This window comes from Cibotium barometz, chromosome 24 (genome assembly GCF_041138505.1).
Source record: "Cibotium barometz isolate CiBa-2024 chromosome 24, ASM4113850v1, whole genome shotgun sequence".
Classification (NCBI taxonomy): Eukaryota; Viridiplantae; Streptophyta; class Polypodiopsida; order Cyatheales; family Cibotiaceae; genus Cibotium; species Cibotium barometz.
Window position 1 is genome coordinate 49,389,880 of NC_141069.1, and position 24,694 is coordinate 49,414,573.

At 45.5% G+C, this 24,694-nt stretch overlaps 1 protein-coding gene across 2 annotated transcripts in view; it reads right to left on the reverse strand.

Moving 5' to 3' along the window:
- Positions 1-24,694, reverse strand: part of LOC147625401 (ubiquitin-activating enzyme E1 1-like) — a 68,737-nt gene that overhangs the window by 43,556 nt on the left and 487 nt on the right. The window contains exons 2-3 of one of the 2 annotated variants that reach the window (XM_086818738.1): positions 24,528-24,601; positions 23,983-24,248 (exon numbers count right to left, since the gene is read on the reverse strand). In XM_086818738.1, coding sequence (XP_086674864.1) covers positions 23,983-24,235 — 253 coding nt within the window. In that variant the 5' untranslated portion in view covers positions 24,236-24,248; positions 24,528-24,601. The remainder of the gene's footprint in view (positions 1-23,982; positions 24,249-24,527; positions 24,602-24,694) is intronic. The other variant, XM_086818739.1, reaches the window with a different exon arrangement.

Sequence of the window (24,694 nt, forward strand, 5' to 3'; positions counted from 1 at the left end):
GCCATATACAAAACACAGAAAATCCCAAGGATGCATGGGATACTTTGGTAATGTTGTATAATACAACATCACCAAAGAAGATGCAATTGAAGCAGAAGATTCATGGTGTGACTCGAAGCAATAGAAGTGTACATGATTATGTGCAAGAGATCAAAGAATGTGCTGATGCACTAGCATCTATTGGTGCTCCTATGGATGATGATGACTTGGTAGCCATTACATTGAATGGCTTGGGTAAAGAGTACAAGGCATTTGAAATCTCTATAAGGGTTAGAGGTGGAGACTCCCCAAATTTTGATGAGTTGATTTCATTGCTTATTGTGGAAGAGATGAAACTTGGAATAGGTGCCTCATCTAGCACAAATGAAAATTCAAGGGATCAAGCATTCTATTCACAGAGAGGTGCTAGAGGAAGGGGGAGATTCAGTCCAAGAGGACGTGCAGGTGGCCGTGGTTGGCAGGATCAATCACCACAGTCTCAACAGCATTTTCAGCCATCATTCGGTGCTAGAGTGGCTTATCATGTTTATAAGTTGGTGTGTTCACACATCATTAAAGACGGGCTGGACATATTATTGTTTTGGGCATGGACAGGTGAACAAAAGGAGGCGCCTAGCTTAAACTTGGGCAACAAGCTAGGAAAAACACAAAAGTTGATATTTTAGGGCTAAAACTTGGAGTACAAGCCAAGAAAAGCATAAAATTGATATTTTGGCCAAGTTCACTTATTTTGGAGAAAAAGAGAAAAGCACTTCAATAATAGAACTCGACTTTATTAAAGCAGGAATTTGGGCTGTTTTGAGTAAGGGTGCATCCCTTTGGAGCTTTCTCTCTCTCTCTCTCTCTCTCTCTCTCTCTCTCTCTCTCTCTCTCTCTTTGGCCGACTGTAGTCTTCTCTCTCCTCCCATGTACAAGAGCTGGCCGTCTACTGTGCTATGTTGTCTCTGTTGATCTGGCAGGTGGCCGACAGCAGTATGGAGTTTTCTCTCTCTCTTTCTCGTAGCCAGTTGTTGTAGAGGCTGGATTGGCCGTATAGCAGCCCGCCCTTTTCTCTCTATATGTTGGTTATATAGATGGTACAACAACCGTACAGAAGGCGGCACAGGTTCACATGTGTGAAAATCAAGGGTTGTTTTTTTTATGGAGCTGTTTTTGGGACACTTTGAGACTTTCTTCTGGGGCTCATTCATGGACTGTTTATGACTGATTTTTGGGATTGTTTTGAGACAGGTTATCAATGGCCTTTGGTGCTGAGTTTTGTCTTGACTCGGGATAGATATCCGGGCAAGAGATTTGTTTTGATGCTTTGTGGAAAGATCCGGTGTTGTTCATACCCTCTCTCTCAATAAAGAAGTTACTATGGGGGGCCGGCCATTCCAGCTCAGTGCAGTGTTTTTTATATTGTATATGGTTCTTGCGCTATGTTTTCCATGCTTTGTTTGGTATTTGAAGTGTTGGTCTATTATTCTTCTGGGGTCTCCTACTTGTGACATTGGTATCAGAGCAAAGGCTTTCTTGGAAGCAAGAGGCTTTCTTCCAACAATGAGAGAGAGAAAAGATCTGAAGTGGGGACTACACTGACCAACAGTTTTGCTATTGAGCTTGTGGAAGCAGTCATGAGCAGCAGACAGCTTGGTATAAGGATTTATGGATTCACAGATTTTATCCTCGGAATTTGGATTTGGTTTTATGTGCCCAAGTTCAACACTTCTTTCATATGGATTATGGTGGATTATAAATCAAGCTGACAAGCAAGCTATATGGAGCTACCACTCAAGATATCTTATGATATGCTGACCTATTATTTCTTTTGGCTTCATGAGGAACTTGGCAAAGGGAAGCTAAGTATACTTTGAGTTTTATCAAGTTATGCTTTTTGCCAAAATTTGGAATTTTATACATGTTGAACTCCCTTGGAGAGTGTTTCTCATGTCTATCTTGAGATGTGTTTCAGGAAAGCTATTTTTCTGAAAGGCGTTTTCCTTGGAAACCATTGTGATTCTAGAAAAGGCTTCTCTATGGTTTTGATGAATGGTTTATGGTTTTGGTCTTGTGTACCGGAGGCTTCTAGCAGTAGTATGGGATGCTAGAATTGTCGCCTACATAAGGATCTCATATGGAGAGTATTCTAGTGGTATGGGACACTAGAATATGTTGCATATGCGGTTACAAAACTATGAATTATTTATCAGCAACATGGACTAACTGATTCTAGACTTTGAGTATCCTATGGTCATAGTGGATTTATTGAATATCTTATGGATCGAGGATTTTTCTATGGATTTCTTTGGCGGCCGAAATGCTTGTAAAACTATTTGCCAATGACATGTTTATGGAGAACTAGGATCTCTATGCCTGTGATTTATTCTTATCTTATATTATACTGCACTCATGGAAGAGTTGGTGACTCTAGTGAGTGAGTATCTGAACTCATGGAAGAGTTGGTGACTTTGTCCAATGAGAGGAGCTGGTGACTCCATCTAGTGAGAGGAGTTGGTGACTCTGATCTCTCACTATCTAAACTCATGGGATCATGGAAGAGTTGCTGACTTTGTCCAGTGAGTATTTCATGAACTCATGGAAGGGTTCGCGACCTTAGTGAGCAATTTCGGATTGGTGACCCTGTGAACTCATGCAAGAGTTGGTGACTCTAGTGAGCTCATATCTGGACTCATGGAAGGGTTGCTGACCCTTGTAAGTGAAGCCTCGTGGAAGGGAAAACCTTGGCGAGTATGTATGGTTTCATGGAAGAGTCGTTGCCCTGGTGAACTATATGGACATGTGAAGCATGTTTGGCTTGGGCATGCGTATGGATCATAGGGGTGGTGTCCTTATGCAGTCCAACGGCATGGCAAGATGTTTTGTGGGTATGTATGCTGCTCCTTTATTTTTGCAAGTACTTAAAGCCACTTATGGATTTATGGATATTTGGGACACAGTTGGCTCTTGTGCCTGTGTCTACTTATTATTTGGCTTATGGATTCATGGATATTTGGGACATAGTTGGCTCTTGTGTGTCTGTGTCTGGTTATTATCAAAGTTGTTGACTCAATATATGGATACAGTTTGTTTCTTGATATGGTTGGCTCTTGTTCCCGTATCTGACTTTGGATCGTGGATCTGGATTTATGGCTGAAATATCATGGATTGGTAGTGCATCAGCTATTCTTGAAGGATATCTCGGTGGTATCAAGTTTATACAGTTGCGGACAACTGCTTTATAACACGGAGGGATGTCACCATTTTGGTCCCTTCACTAGTCTTGACCAGTGTTTCAGACACTGAGCGGAACCAAGGTGTGAACGGGGATTTTTCCACAAAAGAAAGCTGAAGCATTTGCTGGCAAAGTTTGGCCTAAAAGATGGCTATGCAGCATGAGCACTACGGGATTTTTATCATTAAAGTGGCTTATCATGTTTATAAGTTGGTGTGTTCACACATCATTAAAGACGGGCCTAGCTTAAACTTGGGCAACAAGTTGGGAAAAACACAGAAGTTGATATTTTAGGGCTAGAACTTGGAGTACAAGCCAAGAAAAGCATAAAATTGATATTTTTGGCCAAGTTCACTTATTTTGGGCAAAAAGAGAAAAGCACTTCGATAATAGAACTACTCGACTTTATTAAAGCAAGGATTTGGGCTGTTTTGAGGGCGCATCCCTCTGGAGCTTTTTCTCTCTCTTACTGGCCGACTACAGGCTTTTCTCTCCTCCATGAGCGACCCTATGAGTCATGGAAGCCCCCATGCCCCCATACCCAAGAGCCTTATGGGGTGGCCCATATGGTTGCCGCCTAGCCCACTACCTCACATACCAAAGGTACGCTTGCAACAAGGAATCTGGCTCCTAAGATGTCCAAGGAAAAACTCGGTACACCTCTACAAGATTCCAAAGAATGACTACGGATTGGCATTGCTCCATGTGTAGGACATTGCACACCCGACCATGACTATGCACGGGACTTGTACACCTTACCATGACTCTCTAGTGGACTCTTGTCCTGGACAAGGGCTCACAAAGGGCCAGTAACCACTCTAAGATACTACACGTGTTGTGCAGATATGCCAACTTGGCATCCAAGTGCGGGATGGATGTGACGTCTCTTTCTGCTTAACTTGATGGAAGCTGCATAGCCTCCAAATAGTCCGTCAATAATCTTCAAAGAAGTTCTTGTCAAGCCAAACTGCTTCATGTGTTCCTCGATCTTGAAACTTCGTGAGACTTATTGCGGCTAGAGCCGTGCTTGAAGCGGTGCAAAGGATTTATTTTGGAACTATTACTTCGGCTTCATTGACGATATCAGGTGTAACATGGCTACTATGTGAAAGCGTGCTTAATGATGATTAACACAAAGCAATAAAGATTAACGCTAATCACATGCTCATGACATAGAGAAGAAGAGAGAAGGAGAAGAGAGACTCTTTACCTAATCTACTCCTACTGTATATTACTGACTGAATGAGTAATTACAATGATTGTCATAGATCCAATGTAGATCTAGACTATGAATGCTATGAATGAACTTATGCTTACTGTCCTCCACTGTGCGCTAATGGCTAATCGAAACTGTTAGACTACATGTCCTTGGTCTTGGCTCTGCAATCTCTGTCTTTGAATGATTATGAATGACCCATGACTTGCCTTTATAAATTATATAGTAAAGTGATAGCAAGTTGTGATCAGGTCGGTTTTCACTTTTCAGGCCATAAAATGTTGCATGTGCGGAAGCCTTGCTGAACTGATCCACAACCCTCAGCATACTTAAGTACATTGATGCTAATAAACTTAGATTAACACACACAGGAGAGAGAAGAAGAGAGAGATTAGGTGTCAGGTTTTCTTTATTCATATGGTACAAAAAGGTGGCTTATGCTTGTACATGGCTGAGGCTTGTGGTTGGCCCATAAGGGTTGACCTATAGCACTTCTACATATGCTTTACTTAGGCTAGAACTGAATGATGATTATGAACTGAATAATGACTTGTGGAATGCTGAATTATGATGCCTTTTCTTATATATCTTGCTGAGGGTGCAGTCGGCCAGAAGACAGCTTGTCGGCCTGTTTTGACTGGACAAATTACCAACTATACTTGCTTATAATGCTGCGCTTGGCTCTGTTTGGTGCCCAAACCTGCTGCTGGCCATGCTGTGGTCTTAACCAGCCAACAGACTGTTGGTTGTCAGCCGACAGCCTCTTGTGACTTCCCATGAGATGCTAATGCTGCCTATGCTGATGATGTGCTGCCTATGCTGAGACCAAGGTGATGGTCGTGAATCTTGATGCTGATGATGAAGATGATGGTAATCCTGGTAAGGATGATGCTTCTGATGCTACTGCTTGTGCTGATGCTAACACTATATGCTGTCCTAATTGCTACACTAACCAAGGATTAAGAGTGTTCCTGCACAGAGTTAGCCATGGCATGGGCATGCACGTGACATAAAAAGTCATCAAAAGTGTCATAAGATGTGTTCATATTGTGCCCAAAATATGTCCCAACCGTTGGTGCATGTCTTGGGCATCTCTGGGCACCTATAGGGCCACCAAATTGGCTCCAAACTGCCCATATACGACCTCTAACTTTGCCCTTAAGGCTATTGTAAGGAATAATCATGTCTACGTGGCACTAGATTAAGGTGTGCATGTGACATTCCCTCTTGCTAAACTTGGAGCTAGGATGTACATGATGCGCCTTTGCTCCATACTGTCGTTTTGACTGCGGACTAGATCTCCCATATGGTGTCTCCACCACTATCTCCTGGGGAACTGTGGGCAATGGAAGTTTCCCCTTTTCCTTTGGAAGTGCTATTGGCATGGTAGACTCCATGAACACCTCAGCAACTGAAGTACTTATCTTCTCCTCGTCAATGGATTCAAAGATAATTGTGGGAACCTCACGAACTGTTACCTCCTCAATGGCTACGATGATCTTAGGAACTCGCATGGAATCTGGAATTGTTTGTGGCTCTGCATGTGAGTGCAAAAGGCCGAAAGGAGCAGATGAAGAGAGATCAGAGCAAAACAACACAGTATGAAATGTGAGTGAATATATATATGATCGTGAGTGAATAATGTACAAGAGCCCTCTGAAGTGAGGTGACTTTGAGTAGAAGACCAGTGCAGAAGTAAAGACGATGTCGGAGCTGAGGCATGGTCGATGACGAAGGCTCGCGTTGATGTGAGTAAAGGCACTCCGCGAGGTGGTCAGTGTCAAAGGCTCGCGACCAACCACCCTCCCTCCCCCCCCTTCAACACCCTATCCACCCCACCCCTCCTCACTAGCCCATCTCTAGTAGTAGTGGGTAGCAGAAGGTAAAGTGATGATGATGATGCAAACTCTAGTGAGACAAGGGTATTGCGGTACCTCAATGGTAATGAAGAGCAGAGAGGGCTGCCATCCCGAATGGTGCAAGCTCTGGTGACAAGGGTGAGGGCAATCGGACGAAAGGACCAGATGTACGAGAGATCAGAGCAAAACCACACAGCATGAAATATGTGAGCGAGTCTATATATAATGGTGAGTGAACATATGTACAACAGCCCTCTGATGTGAGGTGACTCTGAGTAGAAAGACTAGTGTAGAAGCAAAGATGATGTCGGAGCTAAAGCACGGTCGGTGACGAAGGCTCGCCCGATGTGAGGCAAAGCACTCCAAGAGGTGGTCGGTGTCGAAGACTCGCGTCGGTACTCCAAGGACAAGATGTATGAGAGATTAGAGCAAAACCACACAGCATGAAATATGTGAGTGAGTCTATATCTTGAGAAGGAGCTTTATGCCGTCATTTACGCTCTCAAGGTTTAGAGGCATTATTTATATGGCTCCAAGTTTGTGGTATTGACTGATAATCAGTCAATCAAGTCAATCAAGCGCGTGTGATGCGGATGATTTGAGAGGATGAAAAGCTAGATGGGCAGAGTTAATGCAAGATTTTGATTTTGAAATACACTATCTAAAGGGGTCCATGAATAGTGTAGCAGATACGCTTAGTCGGATCAAAGAGGTGAATACTTTGTCATTCATCAAGATATCCATTGACTTATTTTAGTCATTGAGATGGCTTTGTAGGACTGATAGTTATTTTGGTCCATATTGGTAGAGGATCCACAACGGGAGCTCATTGATTGACCAAGACTCCGCGACTGAGTAGCCTACCATTCAGGCTGCAGGAGACCAGTGGATGATTTGGAATGGTTTACTATTCCGTAATGACAAAATTTGTGTGCCACAGGTTCCAGACATTAGATCCAAGATTCTTAAGGAGTATCACGATGCCCCTTTTGTTGGACACCCCGAGGTACACAGGACATTAGCTTTAGTGAGACCCACTTTGTATTGGCCAAAGATGAAAGGGTATGTAGAAGATTATGTCCTTAAGTGTTAGATTTGTCAAGCAAATAAAGCTGAATGCTTTAGACAGGCTGGGATGTTGCATCCTTTGTAAATCCCAGGTAATAAGTGGGAGTATTTCCATGGATTTTATTACCGGATTGCCAAGAACACGTCAAGGCCACGATTCTATTTGGGTTGTGGTGGACCGCTTAACAAAGATGGCTAGATTTTACCTACACGAAAGACTGTTATTACAGCTAAGCAATTAGTAAGGCAGTTTATCGAGCAATTGTTTAGTACGATTTACCGCAGGGGACAGTCAATGATACGGACTCTAAATTTATAAGTTACTTCTGGAGGCTTGTTTTTGAGAAGTTGGAAACAACTTTGAATCTGAGTTCCTCAGATCATCCTCAATCTGATGGCTAGACTGAAAGGGTGAATCAAACTTTGGAGGATATGCTTCGTGCATATGTCTCCAAAATAGAGAGTGTCATGTGCATGGTCCAAACGTTGATCCAGAATAGGCAGCCAGATAAAGAGTATTAGAACCAGGATGATGGAGCACAGAGCACTTTTGGCAGTGTAGACTGGAGCAGGGGCTTGGAGAGCAAGAGGAAAAGCCTGTCAGCTGTACCAAAGGGGAGTCAATTGTACCAAAGGTGTGTCGGCTGAACCAAGTTGGAGGCGGCTACAGGCGCATCATTATAAAAGGCATTTATGACCAATCGGCTGGCCGACCAGCAGTCGGCCAGCACTCCTATGGTCCAAAGGGCCTATAAATAGGTCCTAGTGCTCCTTGTTGTAATCATTCATTCCACTAGGGAGTGGATCAAGTTCAAGGACAGATTTTGGTGTGTTACCACCTTTTATGAAGACAGCCTAGGGCTGTAGTAGAAGTACCTTTTTGTACCATATCAATATACTGAATTTCCAGCACTTCTCTCTCTCTCTCTACTCTCTCTCTATATCTGCGTTTTGCATCAGATGGTTTCCAGGTGTTTAGGGCTGAAAGAAGACCCCCAGAGCTTCCGCGTGTTACATTGGTATCAGAGCATCAGGCTCAGCAAAGCTCCCAGATGATGGTGTACAGGTCCAAGGTACAGGAAAGTACACGGATTCAAAGCCCAAGGCAAGGAACACAGATCGGGAAGAGCCCCCAGGAGGTTTGTTAGTGGTGTTCCACAAAGCCAAAGGGGATGGCAGTCCTCTGAGCCAAATAGGTTCACGGGCAACGGTCCCAAGGGAGGTTTATCCTCCAAGGGTGATGTGAGAGTGCTTGACTCATTTCTCAAGAATGAAGACCAAGACAGTGTTCAGAGTCGGGGCAGGAATGGATTGTGGACTAGACGAAACCGATGCATAGATCTTCATCAGAGACAGAGTGGTTTGGAGAACAGGCCGGGTTTTCAGAGAAAAAGGGTTGCCAGGGATGGATGATGACAGAGGGACTTCGAGAAAGGATTGGGATGATGACAGTCATCCAAGAGCAGGTTGGATTCCTGTCATCAAGTTTAGCAGAGGGGGATGTCATGTGCATGGTCAATGCCATGGACAATCTTCAGACGCTGATCCAAAATAGGCAGCCAGATAAAGAGTATTAGAACCAGGATGATGGAGCACAAAGCACTTTTGGCAGTGTAGACTGGAGCAGGGGCTTGGAGAGCAAGAGGAAAAGCCTGTCGGCTGTACCAAAGGGGAGTCAACTTTACCAGAGGTGTGTCGGCTGAACCAAGTTGGAGGCGGCTGCAGGCGCATCATTATAAAAGGCATTTATGACCAGTCGGCTGGCCGACCAGCAGTCGGCCAGCACTCCTATGGTCCAAAGGGCCTATAAATAGGTCCTAGTGCTCCTTGTTGTAATCATTCATTCCACTAGGGAGTGGATCAAGTTCAAGGACAGATTTTGGTGTGTTACCACCTTTTATGAAGACCGCCTAGGGCTGTAGTAGAAGTATCTTTTTGTACCATATCAATATACTAAATTTCCAGCACTTCTCTCTCTCTCTACTCTCTCTCTATATCTGCGTTTTGCATCAGATGGTTTCCAGGAGTGTTTAGGGCTGAAAGAAGACCCCCAAAGCTTCCGCGTGTTACAGAGAGCTCATGGGAGGCTTATCTTCCTATGTTAGAATTTGCATACAACAGCTTTTATGCTTATGTACGGATTTCAACCCAGATCACATGTTACCGTGGGATTTTCAGGACTTCAACATGATGCAACGCGTGGTACCCTTAACTAAGAACATCTCCGTAGATGATCACTTCAGTCCAAGCATTTTTATCCAAGTCAGTCTTTTTCTACACATTCAATAAAGCAAATACACCATCCTTGGTGGGGGGCCTTCAGAGGGTGTTTGGGACCCAATCCTCTCTCTCTCCAACTCTCTCTCTCTCTCTCTCTCTCTCTCAACAAAGCCACTGAGTTATGCAAAGCTCAACACCCCAAACCCCATGGCCTCACCCACGGCCATGCCACCACAGGAGGATTCGGGCCATCGTCTCCCATCATCGCAAGACGACCTCGCGCCAGCTCAGTTTTATCACCTTGAGCACCAAGTCACAATGGCCCATGAGGGATGTATTAGGGTGATATGAGAGCTCTCTGCTCATGTACCTAGATCAGATTTTATAGTTCTAGATTTTTGTTATCTTTGTTTATTACTATTTTGTACCCAAGATGATGTACCTCATGGATATGATGTAACTTTTTGGTCTCATAGGTCATTTTGGCCTTTTGAAGACGTTAATACAACTCTCTCTCTCTCTCTCTCTCTCTCTCTCTCTCTCTCTCATTACATTGTGCTATCATCAAGAACCAAGGATTGAAAGGTTATTATCAAAGTATACTCTTGGTCTGTAAGCTTCCGCATGTTACACTCAGCATCTGGGCGAACCCATGATACCTCAAAGCCTGGTGGAAGTCCTAGAGGTGCTGAATAGGTGCACAAAGGAGGTGGTTTTTGGTCCAGACAGGAAAACGCAGCCAAGTAGTTCTTCAACGTTAGGTATCCTGGTGGTGCTAGAACGAGGGCAGCCATGGGGTATTCAGCCCCCAAGTGAAATGTAACATGCGGAGGAATTGCTTGTATGAGTGTTGGTCATGTCCACCCGGCCACTCCCGGCTAGTTCACGTGTGAACCCAGCTTACTCACGGGCACTTTTTCCCTGTGGCTGGACACAGGTTTTTTCCGCGTGTGAACACACTCTTGTGTGTTGGGCACTTAGCCCTAGGCTTTTTAGTACTCATTTGTACTTTCATTTTATTCATTATTGAGTACATCTTTTCCAGCACTCACGTTTCTCTGTGCTTGAGCTTGTGTGTGTGTGTGTGTGTGTGTGTGTGTGTGTGTGTGTGTGTGCAGGCTAGCTGCCCTCCTACCCAACATTGGTATCAGAGCCTGGTTAGGGTTAGGGTTACACCCTGCTACCCCTCCTACCCAACATTGGAATCAGAGCCTGGTTAGGGTTAGGGTTAGGGTTACACCCAACATTAGGGTTAGGGTTCCTGCTGCCTACTGTATTGAGCACTAAACACTTGTGCGTCGCCCCGACCTGTTGTACCAGTGCCTAACCAGCTGTTGTGCGTCGTCGAACAGCTACTGTGCGTTGTCAAACAGCTCCTGTGTGCCACCTGTTTCCCGTTCGCAATAGTCGAGTTAAAAGACTTACTAAAAAAGCCTTTTAATAAGGCTTTTCGTAAGGTTTTAAAAACCTTATTAAAATTGACGACTTCGAAGTTGCCGCCGCCAACTGTACCTTCCGTTGCCGCCAGCCGTCGAGCACCCCTTTGAAGCGCCGACTGTACCTGCCCTACTGTGCGTTGTCGACCTACCTATGCGCTGTTGGTCTGAATCGCTGTTGCAGTTGCTGTGAGTGCTGCTGTTGCCATTCGCACCTTTGCTGCGGGCTAATCTACTTCAATAGCCTTTTTCAGAGTGCTTTACAGGTAGTCTACCCCGACATTTGGGCATTTTCTCCAACAAAAAACACAACATTGAGCAGATTTGCATGAGCCAAATTTGGGGCTTTTCAAAATTAAGCTCACATTTGTGTCATTGCTCCTGCCTGGCATCGATTTCCATGAGATTTGCGCATCCACCGTGGGGCCACTAGCTCGAGAGGCGTGAACCACTCCTCTGTGAGTGCCTCTTGAATGTCATCCCTCATAATCAACCCCCCTCTGAAGTGACTCAGCCTCTCCACCTGGATCTCCTCTAGGAGACTGCAGAAGGCCTGCCAGTCTCCAAAACTACGTGCTGGGCCTGCCGCCAAAGGTCCCCAGGCTAGACGAGGCCGAGAACCCAACATATGACCCTGCTCTGTGCGAACCGCTGGGCTCCAAATGAGCGGCTGTCTGGACCGCTCCTCAACACAAGAAGGAGGTCTCTGAGAGAGCCCCGGTCTCAACAGCTCCCAAGCTCTCAGGATGCTCAAGGCAAATCTGTCCTCCCATCCTCTACTGAGGCCTGTCCGCCTCATCTCTATGAAGATCCATCGTATCTCTGGTGCCCAAGTGCCCCCTGCTCGAGGAGCCTGAGCCTGCAGCCGCTGCAAAAGAAGCTCTTTCCAAGGCTCAGCGCCTGGAAGCAACCCCCGAACAATAAGCTTCCCCAATAAGGCTCTACTCTGATCGACTGGATCTATAATGCCCAAGCCTCCCTGGGCCAGCGGAAGTGTAATAACTGCCCAAGCAACCTTTGCCCGGACTGGCTGACCATCCCGCCCAGACCAAAGAAAGTTCCTGATCATCCTCTGTACCTGGCTGATGCAAGAGCTCGAGAAGATCCAGCAAGACGTAATGTACCAGATGGTCGCTAAAAGCACCTGATTTGCCACCACCACCCTCCCAGCCAAGGATAGCCGAGCTGTACTCCAATACAAAAGCTTCTTCCGAATGCTCAGAAGAAGCGAGGCAATCTGCTGCTCAGGTGACAAATCTAGTCCAATCTGGCATCCCAAATATCGCACTGCTGTGCCAGGAGGAATCCATCTAAACCCTGGGTCTGGGCTCCATGCCGGAGTGGGAGCGCTACTGATCCAAAAGGCCACTGTCTTGCGCCAATTGATCAATGCTCCCGAAGCTGCACTAAAAACCTGGAGCGACTGCTCTGCCCGAAGAAGATTGGCCTCCTGGCCATGCCAAAATAAGCCCGTGTCATCAATAAACTCAGCATCGAGCAGGTCCTCCCCCCGAACTGGGAGCTGGAGTCCTCGCAAACCAACCTCCTCTGCTGTCAGATACATGCTCATAGCCTCAGCAAAGAAGAGAAAAAGAAATACCAGATTTTGGTGATTTCATCACATACAGTGGGAGAAAAGTTGCGTTTGTGCTTCCGCAGTGGGAGATAAAGCTTGGGAGAACAACTGTGAGCACTTTGTGTGCTTTTGGTCCAGTGTTTGCACACTTTGCAGGGAGTCGAGCATTGACAGGTTGCATATTGCTATGGCAACCACAGGTGAGAGCTCTTCATTGCTTCACATCAAGAAGCTTGAAGGCTCACATAACTATGATATTTGGCAAACCCAGTGCTATAATGTGTTGCTCCAGAAGAAGCAGCACAAGCCTATCAAAGAAAGGGGTGTGATGCCCGCTTCTCTTACTGCTGAAGAGTGGGAAGATATGGATGAGCTGGCAAGATCTACAATCATGTTGTCTGTGTCAGACTCTTTACTTTTCAGCATTCGTGAAGAGAAGACAGCTTGGGGAATGTGGCAGAGATTGCAGGACTTGTATGCCCAGCAAAGTGCCTCAAGCAAAGTGCATTGGTTGAAGAAACTCATAGGTCTTCAGATGAAGGAAGGGGCTTCTATGACAGCCCATCTAAATGAGTTTAATGGTATTGTCAGCCAAGTTATAAATCAAAAGTTGGCAATGGACGATGAGTTCAAAGCCACTTTTCTCTTATGCACTTTGCCAGAGAGTTGGGACACATTCAGGACAGCCACTAGCAATTCGAATGCTATGCTGTCATATGCAGATGTTGAGGGTGCTCTTCTTCAAGAAGAGATGAACAGGAAGAACAACTCTGTTGGAAAGTCCAATGCAATGAATGCACGTGGGAGATCCCAGCAAAGGGGAAAAAGCCAAGAACGGGGAAGTAGCAAGTCTCGCTCCAAAAAGGATATGGAATGCCATTATTGTGGCAAGAAGGGACACATTAAAAAGCAATGCTACAAATGGAAAAATGATCAAAAGGAAAAGGGAAAAGGCAAAGATAAAGACAAAGATGAAGCCAAAGATGTAAAGCCAAAGGGCAAAAGTGGAGTCAAGATCGAAGAAATCAATGTGTCACATGCAGGTGACAGTGAGGATGAGGTCCTATTTACGTCTTCACTTGATGCCCATTCACTTCTTACAGGTGGTCATGGTATGCACTCATGGATCATTGATTCAGGTGCCTCCTTTCATGTCACAGGTTGCAGAGACTTGTTTGTCAGGTATACTGCTGGCAATGAAGGAGTGGTTTATTTGGGTGATAACCATGCATGCAAGATTCTTGGCAGAGGCGATGTGAGGCTTGTGTTTTCAGATGGCTCACAGCTTATGCTCCATGATGTCAGGCATGTGCCTGAGATCAAGAAGAACCTGCTTTCTACTGGACAGCTTGATGATGCTGATTATGTTACCACATTTGGTCGTGGAAAGTGGAAGATTTGTAAGGGCTCACTCGTTGTTGCCAGAGGCTCTAAGGTGGACACTCTTTATTTCATGCATGCAGGTGTTTGTCACCATGCTAATGTAAATGCAACCGAGCTGCCGGAAATTTCTATGTGGCATAGCCGGTTGGGACACATGAGTGTCAAGGGAATGGAGCAATTGTCTCGTTTGGGTTACTTGCCTTCTCTAAAGTTTTCAAGTTTTCAGTTTTGTGAGCATTGTATATATGGTAGGCAACTACAGTGCCCCCACAAGAAAGCTCTTGGACAGAAAGATGCTCAGTTAGAGCTTGTGCATACAGATGTATGTGAGATGCCTCAGCTTTCTTTGGGAGGGGCAAAATATTGTGTGTCTTTTATTGATGATGCCACACGCAAGGTGTGGGTTTATCCTCTTCGTTTGAAGAGTGATACATTCGCAGTGTTTCAGAAGTTTGTTGCTCATGTTGAGAATCAAACTGGCAAAACACTGAAGGCTTTGCGTTCCGACAATGGTGGAGAGTATATGTCCAAACAGTTTCAGGACTTTTGTGATGCTAAAGGCATCAAGAGGGAGCTCTCTACTCCTTATGATCCTCCACAAAACGGGACAGCAGAGAGGATGAACAGGACCATTCAGGAGAAGGTCCGTTCTATGTTGTCACATGCTGCATTACCTCATGGTTTTTGGGCTGAAGCTGTTATGATAGCCGTTCACCTTATAAACAGGTCACCGAATACGAGGCTTGGTGGGAAAGTGCCAGAGGAAGTATGGACAGGGAAGCCTCCGTCATACAAGCACTTGAGAGTGTTTGGTTGCGTTGCGTACGTGCACATACGCAGGGAAATGCGCACCAAACTTGATCCTAAGTCTCACAAATGCATATTCCTAGGATATGGTGACAAAGGTGAAATGGGGTATAGAATTTGGGATCCCGTAAATAGAAAGATTATACGCAGCAATGATGTCATTTTTGATGAAACATGCATGTATAAGGAGCCTGCAAGGCAACAGGAGCCTGGCAGAGTCATCTTTGATGATGATGGACATCATGGACAACAACCAAGGGCTGTAAATCAGCCATTACAGCAGCAAAACCAGCCCTTAAATGGTGCTGAAAATGGTCCAAATGGACAGCAAGAGATGGCAGAAGATATCCCTATGGATATACCACAGTTAGAGGAGATACGGGCATGATTTTTCAGCCTTATGGCATGGAACAGGAGCCACCAATGGGTGATATGCAGGCTGGACAGCAACCTGCAAATGATGGTCATTGGGTACAGAGGTCCACAAGACCCTCCAGAGCCCCTGACAGGTTTGTTCCAGGGGTTGACTACTTGATGCTTACTGACTGTGGGGAGCCCTCATGTTATAAGGAGGCTTTACAAAGGGCAGACAAGGCTCTTTGGGAGCGTGCCATGAAGTCAAAGATGGATTCTCTGCACAAAAAATGGAACATGGAAGTTGGTGCATTTGCCTGCAGGCAAGAAGGTTTTGCCATGCAAGTGGGTATACAGGCTCAAAGTTGCACCTGATGCAAAGCCGAGATACAAAGCCAGGTTAGTGGCTAAGGGCTTCAAGCAGGAATATGGTGTGGACTTTGAGAAGATCTTCTCTCCAGTGGTCAAAATGACCACACTTAGAGCTGTGTTAGCTTTGGTTGCGCATGATGATCTGGACTTGATTCAGATGGATGTGAAGACTGCTTTTCTTCACGGTGATCTCCATGAGGAGATATATATGCAACAGCCAGAGGGTTATGCAGTAAGTGGAAAGGAGAAGCTTGTATGCAAGCTGAAAAAGAGTCTTTATGGGCTCAAACAGGCACCAAGGGAATGGTATCATAAATTTGATACATTCATGAAATCACAGGATTTCAGGAGAAGTGACATAGATCACTGCTTGTATACCAAGAAAGCTTTGGATGGCAGTCTATTGATCCTCATCTTGTATGTTGATGATATGTTGATTGCCGGGAAATCTCGTAAAGAGATGGATGCCTTGCAGAAGAGGCTGCATCAAACCTTTGATATGAAGGATTTGGGTGATGCAAATCACATTTTGGGTATGCGGATACTTCGGGACAGAAATCAGCATGTGTTGTATTTGTCTCAGAAGGAATACATTGGCAAAGTTTTGCAGAGGTTCAATATGGACGGGGGGAAGAAGACTAGTACTCCTTTGCCTCCATATGTGAAACTCAGTGCTATGGACAGCCCACAGTCAAATAGTGACAGGTCTAATTGGCTGCCTAAAATAAGGAACTTTTCTACATTGAGCCCATTTTGGCAACATTCAACTCATTTACCTTTGATTTTGCCTGGATTTGAGCACTTGCAGCTCTTACAAGTGTCACCTAATCGTGTTTTTCACGGCACATGTATACATTTGTGGTTTGTTGTAGTATATGTATGCCATTGTGGACACTTTGACAGATTTGATTACTAACTTTATAGATTTGGTGTCAATGTTGATCATTGAAGAGAAAAATTTGGGTGAAGATTGTTTAACAATCCTAAAATGGGATTGATCATGGTGATAAATATAGATTAAGCAACATAATTAAGGTGGATTAAACCACACTAAGAACTCCATAAGTGAGAGAGAGAGAGAGAGATTGCACACTCAACACTCAATTCTATTGCATATCACCAATGAACCATACAATGATATAGACTTTCTAGCCTTATCCCACTTTACATGTCATCATCCATGTGGCACTCCCTTTTCCACTTCTTTTGTTCAACACTCACACACCATTTAATATGTAACGCGCGGAAGCTCTGGGTAGTCTTCTTTCAGCCCTAAACACTCTTGAAAACCTTCTGATGCAAAACGCACCATCTGATGCAAAAACGCAGGTAGAGAGAGAGTAGAGAGAGAGAGAGAGAGAGAAGTGCTGGAATTTCAGTATATACTATGGTACAAAAAGGTACATATCTGTACAGCCATGGGCTGCCTTCATAAAAAGGTTCCTAACCCTAAATTATGTCCCCTATTGGACCTCTAAGTGACCCACACCCCTAGTGGATGGAATGCTTAATACAAAGAGCAAGGGGGCTATTTATAGCCCCTTGGAGTGCATGAGAAACTGGCCGACTGCTGGTCGGTCAGTTCATAAGTCATTAATTCCATTTAAATGCTGCCGACTGAATCTCTTGATGCGCCTTCAGACAGCACCCCTCTGTCCTGCAGCCGACAGCCCACTGGTGTTGCTGATGTTATCCTCCATCCAGCCGACATCCCTTCTGATCCATGCTTTGCTCCAAGTCCTGCTCCATGTCCATCTTCTACTGGCTCATAGTCTTTATCTGCTTGCCTCTTCTGGATCTAGCCCTGGAAATGTCCATGGCATCTGTGATGCACATGACATCCCCCTCTGCTAAACTTGATGACGGGAATCCAACCTGCTCTTGGATGACTGTCATCATCCCAATCCTGTTCCGAAGTCCCTCTGTCATCATCCATCCCTGGCAAACCTTTTTTCTCTGAAAATCCGTTCTGTTCTCCAACCCACTCTGTCTCTGATGAAGATCTATGCATCTGGTCTTCCTCTAGTCCACAATCCATTCCTGCCCTGGCTCTGAACACCGTCTTGGTCTTCGTTCCTGGAACTGAGTCTGGCACTCTCACATCACCCTTGGAGGATCAACCTCCCTTGGGACCGTTCCCTTAGAACCCATCTGGCTCACGGAACTGCCATCCCCATCTGGCACTGTGGAACACCACCAACAAACCTCCTGGGAGTTCTTCCCGATCTGTGTTCCCGCCTTGGGCTTCGAATCCGTGTACTTTCCTGTACCTTGGACCTGTACACCATCATCTGGGACTGATTCAGCGTTTAGCTTTGCTGAGCCTGATGCTCTGATACCAATGTAACGCGCGGAAGCTCTGGGTAGTCTTCTTTCAGCCCTAAACACTCTTGAAAACCTTCTGATGCAAAACGCACCATCTGATGCAAAAACGCAGGTAGAGAGAGAGTAGAGAGAGAGAGAGAGAGAGAGAAGTGCTGGAATTTCAGTATATACTATGGTACAAAAAGGTACATATCTGTACAGCCATGGGCTGCCTTCATAAAAAGGTTCCTAACCCTAAATTCTGTCCCCTATGGGACCTCTAAGTGACCCACACCCCTAGAGGGTGGAATGCTTAATACAAAGAGCAAGGGGGCTATTTATAGCCCCTTGGAGTGCATGAGAAACTGGCCGACTGCTGGTCGGCCAGTTCATAAGTCATTAATTCCATTTAAATGCTGCCGACTGAATCTCTTGATGCGCCTTCAGACAGCACCCCTCTGTCCTGCAGCCGACAGCCCACTGGTGTTGCTGATGTCATCCTCCATCCAGCCGACGTCCCTTCTGATCCATGCTTTGCTCCAAGTCCTGCTCCATGTCCATCTTCTACTGGCTCATAGTCTTTATCTGCTTGCCTCTTCTGGATCTAGCCCTGGAAATGTCCATGGCATCTGTGATGCACATGACATAATATTACATTTGGCATTCTTATCTTACCACAATATCTTGCACCTCTAGGGTGCTTTCCCACATACACACATCACCGCGATTACATCTGGCCTTTTATAGTCTTCTTGAACCATGGATGAGCTGGGCGACTGCTGTCGGACCAACCGATTGGGCACCCTTTTTCATAAATACTGGTCGGCGCAGCAAGCCCCTAAATCCTCTTCTTCTGGTAGCCGCCTTGCCTCTCTGGTACAGCCGACAACCCTGTATGCAGCCGACAGCACCATCCAACAGCCGACAGCATACCATGCCTTCCATGCCCTTGCTCCAAGTCCAAACTAGTCACTTCTGTATCTTGTGCTCCAACTCTGGTTCTTATGCTCTTTTTCTGGTTGCCTCTTCTGGATGAGCTTCTAAGAATGTCCATCGAATTTTCATGCACACGACACTTCAAGGGGCTATATAAGGGCACTAGAGCTCATTGTTAGATTCATTCACTCCCCCTTTGGGTGTGGGTCTAGACTAGGACTAGAATAGGTATTTTACTACCTTTTCAAGGCAGCTGCCCCATACTCCAGTATGGCAGGCATACAGTGCCCAGCACCCCTAGATCCATGCGCCTAGTGCCAACCCAAGTATGGGTACATGCACAGCATTTATTAGTGTTTTTTCTATATTTTATCAATCGTGGAGCACTTTTATGACAGCCGACTACTGTCCAGAAGGGGTATAAATACCCAGCCCACAAATCATTCTCTTCATCTCATCATTCATCAAGTGCTGAAGCAGAAGCAAGGGCCAGGACTATCATGTGCACAGTGTGTATCTACCGTGTGCTACACGCACACGAGACTAGCTTCGAGGTTAGGAAGCTTGGAGCTAGGCAAGCTGATTGACGAGCTGAGTTAGGGGTAGACTAACGGGCGGGCACCCACTGAGTCTCGCGTGACTTTGTGAGAGCTCTATGGTCAGGAGCCTGGATCTAGTGCAGACGTGCACCTGCTTCATGCAGCCGAGGCTGGCAGCAGTCTGGAGGCCCGCGAGGGTAGCTTCGTGGCAGTATGGGACGTCACGGGGTAGAGATTGGTCGGTACGTCCATCTATTTAGCTCAGCTCATGGCTCGGTGGGGACAACCTTGACACCCACGGCTGTCAAGGTTGGGAGGTGAGTCAGGCCTGCACCCCCTTCACGTTTCTTTGGTTTGTTTGCAGGTTTCGAGTCTTGTACCAGGAGCGTTCCACGGGGAGATCCTATGGGGATTTGACAAGGACAACCTAGATCAAGCTAACGCAGAAGGGGTGAAGGATTGAAGGTCAAGGGCAGAGATTCATCTCAGCCAAGAAGGTTCAATAAGTCTTTTATTTTAGTATTTTCCATCATTCTAATAAAAGCAAATACACCGTTCGTGGTGGGGGCCCCACAGAGGGTATTCGGGACCCAATATTGTGTCCTCTTCTCCCCCTCTCTCTCTCTCTCTCTCTATTTTTCTACACATCTTAATTCAGATTTGTGCGTTAATTTCGTCGCGACAAGTGTGCTGTTTTCTGAGCATTGAAGTTACCGATCTTCCCCCAAGCTTCCGCATGTAACATTGGTATCAGAGCATCAGGCTCAGCAAGGCTAAACACTGATTCAATCCCATATGAAGGTGTACATGTCCAAGGTACAGGAAAGTGCACAAGTACGAAGCCCAAGGCAAGATACACAAGACCGGGAAGAGCTCCCAGGAGGTTGGTTGGTGGTGTTCCACAAAGCCCAAAGGGGATGGCAGTCCTGTGAGCCAGGAAAGGCTCTCGAGCAATGATTGCAAGGGAGGATGATCCTCCAAGGGGTGGAGTGAGAGTGCCAGACTCATTTCTCGAATGAAGACCCAGACGGTGTTCAGAGATAGGGCAGGAACGGATTGGGGACTGGATGGAACAGATGCATAGATTTTATTCAAAGTTTGAGTGGTTTTGGAGACCGGGCCGAGTTTTCAATGAAAAGGGTTGCGAGAGATGGATGGGATGACAGAGGGACTCCAGGAACAAAATGGGATGATGACAGTCATCCAAGAACAGGTTGGAATCCCGTCATCAAGTTTAGCAGAGGGGGGATGTCATGTGCAAGTTTTGCCATGGACATTCTCTGGAGCTAATCTTGAAGGGGCAGCCAGAAAAAGAGACTAGAACTAGGGATTTTAAAGCATGAAGTGCAGATTTGGCAAGCGTTGGACTAGGAGAAGGACAAGGATGACCTGTCAGCTACAAGGACGACCTCTCGGTTATTGCAAGATGTGCTGTCGGCTGCAAGATGGGCAGGTCGTGAAGTGATTTTGCATTAAATGTCCAGTCAACCAGCTCTCTAGTCACTTCAAGGGGCTATATAAGGGCACTAGAGCTCATTGTTAGATTCATTCACTCCCCCTTTGGGTGTGGGTCTAGACTAGGACTAGAATAGGTATTTTACTACCTTTTCAAGGCAGCCCATGGCTGTAAGGATTATGTACCTTTTTGTACCATATGAAATGCTGGATTTCCAGCCATCTCTCTCTCTCTCTCTCTCTCTCTCTCTCTCTCTCTCTCTCTCTCTCTCTCTCTCTCTCTCTCTCTCTCTCTCTCTCTCTTGTGTCTGCGTCTTTGCACCAGCATGTTCTAAGTGGTGTTTAGGACTGAAAGAAGACTCAAAAAGCTTCCGCATGTAACATCAAGCCCATGCGTTGATTGCTCTCTCGTGCCACAGGCACATCGTTCTGCACATTCGTTCCTGCACCGCCGCAAAGGGTGCTTGGGATACCTTGGCGGCGTTGAATTCAGGTCGCAGGGCAAGCTTGACACTGACCGCATGCTTGAAGGTGACTCTATCGATCAGTATTTTTTACATGTGAAAGACCTTCGAGAGCAGCTCATTAACATTGATGAGGTCTGGCCAGATGGCTATCTTGTTCAAATAGTTTTGTGTAATTTGCCCGACTCTTACCAAACATTTGGCACCACTTTGTAGTTGTTGGCTGGCAATGCACCTAATGCAGTCACTTTTGACAACCTTGTGACTCTCTTGCTCAGTGAAGAGCAATCCCGTTCCAACAGGAACAACATGATGTCTGCTAAGTCAACAATAGCTGCTCCCTTTCGTGGGAATCAATATGGATCTAAACCTAGCCCATCGGATCCTCCCAAGACAGAGGACAAGCCTAAAAAGAAAAAGCAGTGTAATTATTGCAGGAAAACAGGGCACACCATAGAGGAATGCAGGAAGCGTATTGAGAGTGAAAAAAAGAAGCTGGCATCTTCTTCCACACGTGCAGATCAGGCCAATTTGGCTACACATGTATTAGCCTTGGCCATTACATCTTCATCACTTGCAGAGATGTCTTCTGATGCTGTTGCTTTTGATGACTATGCTCTATAGTCAGTACTTCTTGGTATGCATTGTCTGGCAGATGCATTTCAGGGAGGGTTTTACTTGCCCACATGCAGTTGGTGATGCCTCATGGTCACTTATGCTTGTTGACCCTTAGGCTTGTCTATGCTAGACGCTTTCTCTTATGTGATGTCTATTGGAGATGCCTTTTATGTTGTTTTCCCTTGCAGCGGGATTGTTTCTCTAGTGTTGACATTGTCACTTTCTCACATGTGATGTTTACTGGGAGTGCCTTCTACACACTTGGCCAGCGTTGGCTTGCCCTCATGGTTGTGACATGTCACATGTATATTACTTATTGTGGGATTATGCATCTTTACACTTGCCATACATGCCACTGATCATGGCATCGCCGAGAGTTTACCCATCCTCTCATAGCATTGGCTGATGCCCGCCCCGAGCCCCCACTTTTTCTCCCGATTTTCAGCTTTCCCTATTGCTGAATTTTTTTCTTTTATCAACCATACAGACTGATTCATCCTCATCGGGCCCTCCATTGATGAGTTTCTCTTTTACAACTTACACTGCATGTCTCACAGGCATGACTTCTAGATCCTGTTGCCTTTACACATGCATATATCTGCTACATCTTCTTATGCTTATCACTGGTGCAGTTATAGAGCTATGATTTGCTCTCTTGTTGTCATTGATGTGGATTACATGCAGTTCAGCTTGGCATTTGGATGCTTGCCTTCACGGGGGGTATCATGCGATGCCTCTTGATCTGATGCAGTTGATGTCCACATGATCTTTGCATGCATTTCAGGTGATGCGTTTATGTACTACTACCATTAGCACTATGACATTGGAGTTTCTCATTTTCCCCATCTTGCTTTTCCCAGTGGCACTGGAGTTCATCTTTGCCATCATGATCTCTCATGATCACTCTTATTGTGGAGCATAGTGCAGGGCAGCATTCACAGCTTTATCACCCTGCTACCCGTTCACACCCTTCACTTGAGGGGGTTTTGTTGGTCATGTCCACCCGACCACTCCCGGCTAGTTCAGGTGTGAACCTAGCTTACTCACGGGCACTTTTTCCCTGTGGGTGGACACACGTTTTTTCCCCGTGTGAACACACTGTTGTGTGTTGGGCACTTAGCCCTAGGCTTTTTAGTACTCATTTGTACTTTCATTTTATTCATTATTGAGTACATCTTTTCTAGCACTCTCACGTTTCTTTGTGCTTGAGCGCGTGCGTGTGTGTGTGTGTGCAACCTAGCTGCCCTCCTATCCAACATTAAGAACTATGCAAAAACGCAAAGATGAACAGAGAAAAGAGAGAGATATGTTGCTGAAACAGTGTTTTCCGAATGTATGTATCAAGATGTACATAGATCCTATCCCACAAAGCCTGGGATCAGATGACTACAATATGAACTTCTCTAGCCTATTTATAGGCTCATGGAACTGCCCCTACCTATACCCGACTGATGTTAGCTAGGTTCTTGAATAGCAAAACGACCCAAAATGCCATATATAGACTGGTTTTTGTCTAAAAAGGCCCATAAATCCTAGCTACAATAGAGGGTCAAGTATGTCCACATATGTGCACGTGACAGTTTGCACATATGGCCTTAGGAAGAAGAGGCCAAGGCTTGTACATATGAAATATTCCTTGGCGATAAAATATTCCAAGGGTCGGTCAACCCATTCTGGCCCAAGTGCAGTGTCGCTTCCACATATCTCTTTCTTTTACAGTTTGTGGTTCAAGTTTTTATTGTGAATGTGGTTGTGGCCATCCATAAGTGTTTTTTTTTCAAAGAAGTAAATATATTGAAAGCAGAAACCATCTACATATGAGGAGATATCCTCCAAAAGGAAATGTGCAATATCAACTGCCCATAGCTAGCCATACTCCAAACATATATACAAACAGCCCATTACAGGCACCAACTGTCAAGTTACAGCTTTACTCAGGCCATATTTTAAATGTGTAAACCCCCTGCTCCAGTTACAGAAATCTACTCTCTCTATCACACTAACCCCACTCTTGAGTCTTGTCCATATCCAATTTCAGCGCTATTCTTTCACAATAAGTTAACATGTTGAAGGTTTAAATAGAACCAACTCTGACCCTTTCAAAGCGCCATTACAACTGCTTTTAAAAAATTTACAAATAAGATGAATACAAATCCCTTACCTATTTCAACTCCAAGGCCCTGAAGGCCTGAGATCAACACATTCACACCAAAGAGACGACGCATGGTTTCTCTGCCATAAACAGCCAGCTGACGACTGTGCAAATCCTCATCAATGTCCATTTCAGATGGCTTGCCGTTAGATGTCATGGCCACTTGATGGTCCTCCTTGCCTTCGGCCTTGACGTCCTCAGGCTGCAGTCTCTTCAAGGAACTGCTCAACTCTCCCCCAGCAACTCGCTTTCTGGGAAGCATATAGTGGAAAGGGCTGCAAAGAGCCAGCCAGTATTATGATCACACGATGCAGGCCATGATATGTTATGATGTGTTCAAGCACAGTGACAACATTTAGTCATGGCCATTACCATGCTTGTTACATGAGGCAATTAAACATGATGACCGCATTTCATGGCCATGACGCTATGATACTCAGAGTTTGGCTACAACTGATCATGGCCATACATGATCGGCACAAAGCTAAAAAGCTACTTAATGAAACATTCAAAGTTCTTTGCTGATTTGAGAACAAAAATGACAGAAAACAAACCCAGAGATTGCAGAGATGATGAACCCGAGCAACGGACACGTTCTCGGAGAACTAAAGAAAGGGGCCAGGTTAACCTAAATGTGCAAAAAATAGCTTAAACGGCATGAGAATACAAACAGGCGGTTGATCAGATCGGCCTTTGATCAGAAATCTTTACAACAAGAAGG